The sequence below is a fragment of the Priapulus caudatus genome, unplaced genomic scaffold (assembly GCF_000485595.1).
Source record: "Priapulus caudatus unplaced genomic scaffold, Priapulus_caudatus-5.0.1 Scaffold667, whole genome shotgun sequence".
NCBI lineage: Eukaryota > Metazoa > Priapulida > Priapulimorpha > Priapulimorphida > Priapulidae > Priapulus > Priapulus caudatus.
Window position 1 is genome coordinate 134757 of NW_014577728.1, and position 11189 is coordinate 145945.

Here is an 11189-nt window from a genome sequence, read left to right on the forward strand (position 1 = left end):
ATTTGGCTGAAGGCGACCATTGAACTGACGACGACTGTCACCCATAGCGCGCAACACATCACTACCTGATAAAGTCCGCATCCTCCGATGTAAGGCAGAATGTCGTCAAACTCGATAAACGTCTCGAATTTGTCGGCGGTGTCCAAACCAACTTTCCTCGACTCTCCCATGTCTGATGTGTGTGCGCGTGCGTGTCTGTGACTATGTGTATGTATGTATCGTTATGGTGTACATGATAATACACGAATTCGGTACGACACTCGTCTCGTGCTGCTGGTGACCACGTGATCTGCCGTTTGCACGCAAGATGTCCGCCGGTCACAGCAATGACATCAACCGCCGCCCGAGTCAGGGTTACTGCCGCAGATAAGCGAGTGTGCGCACAGCATTCATAAATAGCCACGCGATAAAGCGTAGTACGTTCAACAAAGACAAGGTTGAAAACCGCCTATAGGTAAGGCGTGCGCTGTTTGAACTACTGACTCTTATTTACCCTATATGCCCATTTTTGCGCTACATTGCGACGCTACAGACATGTGACCAATATATATTATGCTGTAATGCGAGTTGATATTGATATGATGTTAAATATATATGATAAGTTGCATTCTCTTTCATCAATAAATTCTATGTGACACTCGTAATCCCGTTTTATCTAGGTCCCTTGATAAGCTCTGCTCAAACGCATTGCTTGTTTAAACAAATCCGTATTGAAATTCTGGTACAAATGGTAGTAAAGACATATTTAAAAATTGCACCACCTATTACTCCTCTTATCTGAGTTGAACAATGTCTAACTGTAAAAAAAGTGCTAAGTCAGCGTGAATGTTGACCCTCTGGGTTTGTGCTATTTGCAAATAACTAGGTAGCCCTGTAGTAGGCCAAACAGGCACATTCCCGCTCTTCTTCTCGGGTCACTACACTACACTCGACCTACCCACTGCACCACACAAGACCTGGCACGGTGGTTGAAAGCCTCAAGGTCTCCAGGGATACAGGGCTCTGGTACTAGGGGGCATTTCAGGAAATGTCCCATAGTCTGGTCCTCCCCGCAGTCGCATTCGGTTGGGCCATCTTCAACGTATTTCTGCATGAGTGCCCTGCATCGACCAAACCCTGTCTTGGGGCGATTTAGGCATAGTCACGTCGGCCATGCCTCGTTGGCTCCGGGTGGTAGGGATTCCTGGGGTCTGAGTAAAAGCTTATGTTGGCTTGCCTGAAGATGCTTTGACCATTGGGCGATCCTGTAGTTTTGGAGGTTGCCATCCAGGGGTTGAACCGCGGGGATGAACCTGTGCCTAGACTTTAGTATCTTCTTTACTGTTTCATGATGAAAGAGGGGGTGACGATGGTCATTTTTTGGTTATGTTTCTCTACTTGGGATGAAGCCATTCGTCTAACGTGTGAAGGAGCAATGTCACAGAGCAGGTAGAGGTCAGCTACGTTGGTTGGTCTCAAGCATCCACAAATGGCTCTGCAGGCAGTGTTCAGAACTGGGTAACTTTTTGCAACATGGGGCGACCTACTCCAGACAGGGCACGCATACTTAGCCGCAGAGTAGCACAAGGCGATAGCTGTGGTTTTGATTGTCCCGGCGTCTGTTCCCCATTTAGTAGTGGCCAACTTCTTTTGAATACTGTTTCTGGCACCCACGTTGGCGTTTGTCTTGATGATGTGATCCTTGTAGGTTAGAGAGCGGTCTAAAGTAACACCTAGGTAGACTGGTATGTGTCAACCATTTATCATACCATTTGACTTTCAGTTGGCGGTTCGCCTCCTTTTTCTTTAGATGGAAGGCACCTATTTGTGTTTTCCCGGGATTGGCTCGTAGATGGTTTACTGTGTAGTAGGTGGTTCGGCCTGCGAGAGCATTAGTGATAGACCGTTCGGCTTCGTCAAAGAACTGTTTTTGTGATGCAATGCAGAGGTCATCTGCATAAAGGAAACTCCTGGTGTTTGTGTGTACTGGCTGGTAATTTGTGTATAGATTAAAGAGCAGAGGGGCCAGGACGCTTCCTTGTGAGAGCCAATTTTTTCTGTCTACGCCATCTGCTGCGGTTACAATTGAGATCCACGAAAAACCGCCTGTTTGCCAACAGGTTCTTGATTAGTTCTACTAGTCTCACATCCTTTACTAGCTGGTATAATTTTTTGGTTAGAATTCGATGGTTGCCTGTGTCGTAGGCTGCGTAGAGGTCAAGAAACGATACTCCAGTAATTAACCCTTTCTCATACCAGTCTTCGATGAACTGGGTAAGGTTAAGAAGTTGTCTTGTACAGGATTTTTCTGATCTAAAGCCTACCTGCTCTGGAATGAGGTGTTTATTCACGTAAGAGGTCAAACGGTTGAGAATAAGTCTTTCGAAGAGCTTGTAGAACATTCCCGCTGATATTACGCTTGTGCGCAGAGAAGATGTGCAGCGCGGGCAAGAGAGTTATGAGACGTGCAATTAGAATTCATTATATACTAATATTATTCTACTGAGTTTCAGACAAAGCAGAGTCTTTGACTGAGGAGGCATTTGTTCCCCATGCCCCTCCCCCCTGGTGCCGTCACCACAGACTAACGGATACACAGACTGGACGCAACGCCAACTTAGTGTTATGGATTTGAATGTTGGCGCCGCCTAGCGAATGAAGCGGTACACTAAAAATCTGGCTGTGGTGACACACCGTGGATGTGTAACGTTGTAGCATTAAAACGTCTCTATCGTTAATTATAATATTTGGACTGGAGTTTAATTATACATTCCTGAATCTAGAAGGTCAAATGTTAGTCTTCAAGTAAATTTTGCTTTATTAAACGGCTGTACATTTATTTTTACATGCAAAACGATCATTCACACTATATCACAGACTAATAATACACAATACACGCATAACATCACAATGGGTAATGTGCACACGGTATACTGTGCTACAGTCTGTAGTTTAATTTATTCCTCAGTCTGTGACGGGATTTTGTGAGATGTTTGTTTTTTCTACAAACAATAATAATAATAAAGACGATATAATTTCCATATTTTTTACTCAAATACCATTAATCACATTTATTGCTAAGAAGCTTAATTACAAGTGTTGGAGCTTCAGCAATTTACGATTCTGCTTGTTTCTAGGTTCGGAGTGCAGGAGGGTTACTGACTTCTATCAGAGATTGGAACTGCATCCTTTCTTAGCCTTTTAATATTTTTGGACTTGCCCTTGTGTTTTTAATAAAGGTGGAAGGGATCGGGTAAAGAAATTATGGAAAATAAGGTAAAATACAGACAGTTTGAATTTCTTATTAGCAAAATTATTCAGCATTTGTTGGTTTAGTTTTGATATTGCCATAAGCAATAATGATATACTTCAGTGCCCAGCAGTGATTATTTCTCAACCATATTTTTCTGTTTATGTATATTTCATGAAATCAAGCCTGGTACATGTATAACGACCCATGAGTCACACGACGAGAAGCAGAGAAAGCAAAGTATTTTACTAAATTCCCATACTAATAATAGTTATATTTTTAAATAGGTACAGCAGATCACATTTCAAAGCAGCCAGTGATTTTAACTCTTGTCAGGTGGACACATAAATTGAGATACCTCAAAATGATTCTCGCAAATTAGCAGATATTTGCATTGGCTGTCTTTTAACCCATCAATGTCGACTCTTCTTATGTTGCAGATCCACTTCCGAAGTCTATGTACATGATCATCTACATGTGTCATGTGATGTGGTGTATTATTTACAAATTGCATATCGTTTTAACTGGTATTTTTCACAGAACAAAGGGCAGCAAAATTACACAGATCCCCGAACCAAGTAATGTTTTCCCTAACTTTTAACTGTTAGCTTCACAAGATTGTATCTTGTAACAGTTTACATTGATATTATGATTACATATAATTAAACAATCAATAAGTACAGTCTCTGTTCGTGTGCACAGCAGTCAGTGAGTCACTGCATCTGTCATTGCCGTTCTAACGAATTTATTATTTTCAAACGTATATAACATGCAATACGTGATAAATCTAGTACCTATCATGCTCTGTGAAAAACTTGAAAAACGCTATATCTGGGAATATATCTAGAATATATTATGCAAATGATTCCCGTATCGGCTTGAATATAGACACCCCCATACTCTCTGTGAATATTGAGTTTATTGACGCACGATTAGTCAATATATTAGCAAATATATGCGCGCGGAAGTGAATTACAGATGATTAAATTTCTAAAATTCTAGATACCTATAGACAAGTCAATATATTAGCAAATATATGCGCGCGGAAGTGAATTACAGATGATTAAATTTCTAAAATTCTAGATACCTATAGACACATGTCTTAGCTATCGCTTAGCTATAGGGGCAGCACCATCGAAACGCTTAACAAGCCGGGTATACGAAGTGTCTAGTCAGTGTATCCGTTAGTCTGTGCCGTCACTGCGTACACGTGCGTGCGTGCGTACGTACAGTACACGTGCAACGCAAAAATGTTACAGGTTTTTCAGGATTGTGAACCGGCCTCGTAAAAGCGAGGAACTATTGATGCGACGTTCGTTTCGTGTGTATTCTTGTCATGTGCACCCCGCAATTATGTATGTGTAACGACGCGGCAAATACATAGAGAGTTTCGGCGCAGGCGCGGCATACATTTCAAAATACAATCTTTACTCGAATCTTTTCCCAATTCTTAAAAAAAATTCAGCATGTAGTCCAGGGGCGGATCTAGGGGGGGGGTCCGAGGGTCCGGACCCCACTTAAATTTCAAAGTGCCCTAAAAAATAAAAAAACAATTTCTGCTAAAAATGTGGAATTCCATCTTACATTCTAGAGAACAAAATTACTCCTCAGATGCTCTCAGAATGCACCAATTTTAATTGGTCCCCCAATTACCCCCCTAAGTGGCGACGTGGCCTTCGGCAGCTTATTAAAACACCAGCAAAATCAAGCAGGAAAAAGTCCCCGTTATTTCTTCCTGGACACCCACTTTTCGAAAATCCTGGATCCGCCCCTGTAGTCGGATCCTGTTTCAAACATTAAAATGGCGGGCCGGTCACCATGGCTAAGCAACTTGAACGAATGGCAACACTAATATCACTTTCATCATGTTTTCTAGATGCATCATTCATCATGCATCTACCTTGCGTGTACAATGCAAGGTAGTGCATTCTAGTGCCGAACTTTATCGCAAAACTTTCAAAAGAAGGCTTACACAGACACGAAATAGTGCACAATGAACAATGGCGGAAGGATACTGTTGTAAGCCTATATATAACATATATAACACTTGACCGGTCCCCCAGTCGCCTATCCGATATACCTATGAATATACATAGCACCGTGGATATAGACGATGTGGCTGCCTTCTGTTAAGACCATTGCGCGGGGATTCTTATGTCTGGCTGTGGTTGTACTCGCGGCTATGTTACTCTACCAGGCGTCCCACGGTGAGTGCCAGCATCTGTTATCTATATGCAACGCGTTACAAGGTATACATGCATGTATGTACACATACTAGGTGCGCCATTACTCCATATATATGGATCGAAGCCCTTTGTAGAACGAGCAGCGAGGCATCATGCAGGGGGCCCTTAGAAAAAGTCATAAATATTTATTATGGTTTTGACAACAGCCCCCAAAGTTGCGCGTCAAAATGCGACTTTCAAGTTATACTTTCGAATTAAGAATAAGAGCACGTTCTAAGCCATTGACCAGTTAAAGCGATTATTGCGAGTTGTTTTCAGCATTTTTTAGTGTTTATTCTCACTCTCATGATGCCTACCGTTGTTGCTTGAGTAACAGTAATTGTTTGAAATAACAATAAATGTCGAAGACGGAGAGAGAAGTGGATCAAATCCTCGTTGCGTACCACCAGCGAGATTAATACTTATCACACACAAATAGATGCCCCTTTGTTTGAATTATGTTCGCTTGTTTGAGACGTCATTTGTGATTTTTGAAGGTCTTGACTCGAAAAAATGTATTGCTGGTATGATGTGGTCAAATCAATTTTTCTATGCTATAACTGCATAAAATATTGGTGTTTTGAATGTTGGTGTAATCAGTGATATTTACGCTGTCAGGTGAGACTATATTCAGCTATATTTTTTTTTCTCTGAGCAAAATTCTCGCAATGATCGTTTTAACAACGACTAGTCAAGCGCTTGTTTTTTACATGTACCTACATTGCGGAAATACATATGCGACTTTAGCCGAAACGCGGACTAACTCGCTCAACTTCGCAACAAAAAGTCGATAGTGAAAAACCAGCCGCAGGGTCCGGGCCTTTGCACGGAGTAGGCCCTACGTCTAAGTTTCCTTTTCTTCTCTGCTAGCACATATTACTGGTACCAGCCAGACTAATAAGTACGACCTGGCTTTTAATCAGCTGCTAAAGCCCCCGCAGCAGCCGCATCTGGCGCCATTGTCGAATGAAACAGAAAATTCGGTAAGTGCCTTATGTGTGCTATTCTACAAGCGATCATGGCAGTATAAATATTATATATATATTATATATATATTATATGTGTGTGTGTGTGTGTGGTATTTGTGGTGTGTTGTGTGAGTGTGTGTGTGTGTGTGTGTGTGTGTGGGTGTGGTGTTGTGTGTGTGTGTGTGCGCGCGCGGCGGGTGTGTGTGTTTTGTGTGCCTGTGTTTGTGTGTGCGTGTATGAATGTGTATGTTGTATGGTGTGTGCGTGGTGTACCTTGTGTGTGTTGCGTATGTGTTGTGCGCGCGTGGCGCGTGTGACGTGCAAATGCGGATATATGTGAATGTGTGCGGTATGTGTGTGTGGGGTAGGTGTATGTGTATGTATGTGTGTAATGTGTGTTGTGTGTATGGTGTGTGAGTGTGTGTGTGTGTGTGTGTGTGTGTGTGTTTTGTTTGGTGTGTATGTGTGATGTGGTGTGTGGTGTGTGTGTGTGTGTGTGTGTGTGTGTGTTGTGTGTTTTGTAATATGTGTGTGTGTGTGTGTGCGGCGCGGGTTTCCGTGCGTGTATGTATATGTTGTATATGTGTGCGTATGTGTCACTGTGTGTGGGCGTGTGTGCGTGCGGGCGTGCGGGCGTGCGTGCGTGCGTGCGTGCGTGCGTGTATTGTATTGTTGTGTGTGTGTTGTGTGTGTGCGTGTGCGTGCGTCGCGTGCGTGGCGTGCGTGTGCGCGCTGTGTATGTGTGTGCGTGCGTGGTGTGTGTGTGTGTGTGTGTGTGTGTGTAAACTGTAACTGGATAGGATCAGAAGTAGATAATAGGGAAGGAGTGTGACTTCAATAAACAAGGAAAATTCGTCATTTACTAGCCTTAGAATCCCTACGATTTACTACGCGTAACTTAACCAACTTAAGCTCAAATCGTACACAGTACATTCGCCTAGCATCGTGCGAAATCGTCTCCTCGTATACACCGGCAATCCGGAGATACAGACTAAAACGATTTTCCATTCTGTTGCCAGCAAACCGCATGTATAACCCGCCTAACTTGAAACAATAGGCCTCGGCGATGCGGTGTGGCTCGCTGGGAGATTGGAGCTGGAGCTGCTGCGTGGGATTAGCTCGCCGAGTGTTGTATTGTGTCGATGTCCAGCGAGCCACACCGCATCGCCGGAGGCACAAGAGTGCGCAAGAGTCGGGTTATACATTCGCTTTGCTGGCAACAGAATGGAGAATCGTGTCGTACGTTTTAGTCTGTATCTCCGGATTGCGAGTGTATACGAGGAAACGATTTCGCACGATGCTAGGCGAATGTACTGTGTACGATTTGAGTTCAAGTTGGATGAGTTACGCGTAGTAAATCGTAATCGTATTCTAAAGCTAGTAAATGACGAATTTCCCTTGTTTATTGAAGTCACACTCCTTCCCTATTATCTACTTCTGATCAAATGTTTGAGGTGTAATAACGTTGTAACTGGTTCACGTTTCACAACAAGATTTTTTACGAATGCTGTAAGTCTATTTCTGACCAAGCTCCATTGGATTTCGTCACACTATCATCGAGCGAAAACGACCCAATGTTATAACAATGTAAGATCACACTTGCAAAATTCGGCTTCGCAGACTCGTTATTATTTTCATACATAATCATATTGACATCGTCGCTACGTCTACATCGATAGAGTTTTCACGCAGATATTCGCCGACGAAGAAGAAGTATACAAGCAGCGCAAGAGGGCGCTGTACGCTGCTTGCATAACCGACAACAGAAGCGGCGAGGAAGACCATTACATGCATAGCGTTATAGCCGACGATAAGCATCGACTTCTGTACTGCACTGTACCGCGGGATGGCTCGCGAAATATGCTGCGCACGCTCGTAGCTCTGCGTGGCGACATGCCTCGGGCGCCGATCGACGTGCCAGCTAGCAGCGTGTACGCATCGCACGGTTTCCCCGTGCTCGGTGCCTACGCGCCCGGCAGGCGGCAGCACATGTTGCGAGAATACACGAAGTTGCTCGTCGTCCGCAACCCGTTCGAGCGCGTGCTGTCCGCATATAGCGTCTTTGCGACGCACGCGAAAGAGCTCAGCGAGGACAGCGCGCGCCTCTATACGCACTTCCGCCGCTACGTCGCTGAGCGCTACGGTCGCGGTGACGTCACGCAGAAGAGCGACGGTACGGCCAACGTGACGTTCGCCGCCTTCGTTCGCTACCTGACGGACCCGCGCACGCGCCGCGCCGACCCGCTCTCACTGACGTCCGACGGTTCGATGAACCCGCACTGGATACCCATCACGGAGCGCTGCGCGCCGTGCAGCGTGCGCTATGACGTCATCGTGCGGCTCGAAACATTCGCGAGGGAGAGCGGTTACCTGCTGCGGCGGTTGAACGCGAGCGGGCTGGTCGAGCCGCCGCCGCCGCAGCTGAGCTACAGTCCATCAAGCAGAGTTGCGAAGATGAGGCAGCATTACGCCGAGCTGAATGAGCTGGATGTGTTGAAGCTGCGGCGCCTGTACGAGCGCGACTTCAAACTTTTCCAGTATAACGACAGCCTAGATCTCTCGACGTAGTAGTACTGCCTATACGTGCATGCGTGCGTGCGCGCGTGCATGTACGCCACACACACACACGCACACACACACACACACACACACACACACACACACACACACACACACACACACACACACACACACACACACACACACACACACACGCATACACACAACACACGCACGCACGCGTACGTAATTATGTATTCACCTCTCGATATATATATATATTCCCCTAAGGGGATTAATAAGTTTTCCCTATTATCTACTTCTGATTCTATAAATATATAATACTAGCGATACCGGCGGCCGGGAAAATCAGTGTCTTACTCAGTGGTGACCGCATTGTTTGAAAGGAAAACCCCAAAAAATCTAACTAATCTAATCCTATCATGCAATCCATCCAATCCCATCCATGCCATTCGCCCACCGCAATCCCATCCCATCCCATTACCGATAGCGATCTGCGAGGGACATACCATGCCATTAGCCATGCCATCCCATCCATTCGCACCGCATCCCTATCCATCCCAGCAACCAGTCCCATCCCCATCGCATGACATCCATCTCACTCCCAATCCCAATCATGTAAAAAACAATCAAAGAAATCAAAGATAAAAAAACAAATTAAAATTAAAAATTAAAATAAAATTAAGAAAGTAAAAAATAATGCCATACAAAGAGGATAGGGTAACAATGAAAAAAATTGAAAAAATGGGAAAATAAGTTCCCCACTGGGACTCGAAACCCGGAATCCGGTTAGCGGAGAGCGGAGTCTTTTAAGCGATTATCCTACTTGCACTAAGGTCTATACACCATGATTACACGTACGTGATGTAGTTTTAATCTGAATAAAAAAATCAATGAATTTAGAACTATTATCAATTTTTAACTTTTTAAAATTTTGTTCAGCCATAACACTCCCACACGTCTGGATTCTTAGAAACATATCTTTATGTTTTCCTCTATAGCGGTTTGCCGCGCCTATATCTCCTATATGTTGACCCTGCCAATTTAATTACTTTTGAACTTTGTCATGGAAATGATTTAGTTCTATATAGTTAGGAGAGCCGATTTAGCTTTGCCGTTGCTACCTGTGCAACGGTTGGAGCATTTCTTGGAATTCTAAAGTATGGCGCCCCGTCGATCTTGCATCTTGGATCAATTTACAATTATGTGATCTTCGATGCCCTAGAGTGTCATGCCAATACCCGTTTTAGGTTTCGAGTGCAGCGAGTCCATTCGGATCGTATTTAAGATATGGGTCGCCGTCAATGTCTCAATGTCAAATGACTGGCTGAACGGTCAATAATAAGACACTTTTAAATGTAAATCACTGTTTCATAAGATCAGATATATATAGGCTGACAACTACCGACTTCGCAACCATTACAGACCAAATGGCGAATGAAAACACCACACCAATCGTCATGGCAGTGTCACCACATCCTGCCCGGCATCACGAACAGGAAACATTGGTGTCGATGCAGTTCACTATCCCCCGAGTCAAGAAACACGAGACCATTCTTCTCCAACTCATACCCAATCAGGCTATACACATGCAACCACCTACACAGACATTCAAACCGAATCCACCTCTGATGTCAATGAAATGCTACTGTCCGCAGAAGATCACGCTTCAATCCCCGCTGCAGTGATTTCAGTCAAGCATGCCAGACGCAGCTGCTGTCGCAAGTCCATTTGAGAGTACAAGCCTTCGTGGCGGCTCATATGTCTCAGCAAGACCGACTAGTGGCCCGGCTCTCCCATAAGCCCAGACACTGGGGTTTGCCGACCGATGCTCGATTCACCACACTAGCTCCACCCAGACCACGTCGTTCCTGGACTACCTCCTGTTATCTCCAGAGGACTCTCAAAACGTTTCGACGCATGCAGTACAATCCCACCTCGCTAGTTATCTCCAACTATATCAGAACGCATGCCTATGTCAATGGAAAGACCGCTCATCGCTGGACCAATCTTATACTTCACGCGGCCCATGATGCACACTCTCATGAGTTCCTGGGCTGTATAGCAGACACTGATGAAGGCCATCTGCTAGTGGACGTATCTCATAGCGCCACTAGCGTTTGGTGGCGTGACCAGCATCATCACGCGAAGACCTGAACAAATGCTCTACGGGCAATACCTCTCATCACGCCTTGCTGCCAGAGTTATCTACTCATTGTGCCAAGCATACAAGACATGAGTAAATCG

The 11189-nt window shown here is 44.7% G+C and overlaps 1 protein-coding gene across 1 annotated transcript; it reads left to right on the forward strand.

The window, feature by feature from the left end:
• Positions 1-5331: 5331 nt before the first annotated feature.
• Positions 5332-9045, forward strand: LOC106812620 (carbohydrate sulfotransferase 13-like). The gene is made up of 3 exons (XM_014816533.1): positions 5332-5436; positions 6325-6437; positions 8115-9045. Exons 1-3 carry the CDS (start codon positions 5343-5345, stop codon positions 8988-8990), a joined length of 1083 nt encoding a protein of 360 aa, XP_014672019.1. The 5' UTR covers positions 5332-5342; the 3' UTR covers positions 8991-9045.
• The last annotated feature ends 2144 nt before the right edge of the window (positions 9046-11189 follow it).

Excerpts from the sequence above, each read along its gene's own strand:
- LOC106812620 (XM_014816533.1), top strand. The coding sequence starts at position 5,343 with ATGTGGCTGCCTTCTGTTAAGACCATTGCGCGGGGATTCTTATGTCTG. Across the intron at positions 5,437-6,324 it reads ACTCTACCAGGCGTCCCACG|CACATATTACTGGTACCAGC; the intron begins GTGAGTGCCAGC and ends CTTCTCTGCTAG. Across the intron at positions 6,438-8,114 it reads CGAATGAAACAGAAAATTCG|ATATTCGCCGACGAAGAAGA; the intron begins GTAAGTGCCTTA and ends GTTTTCACGCAG.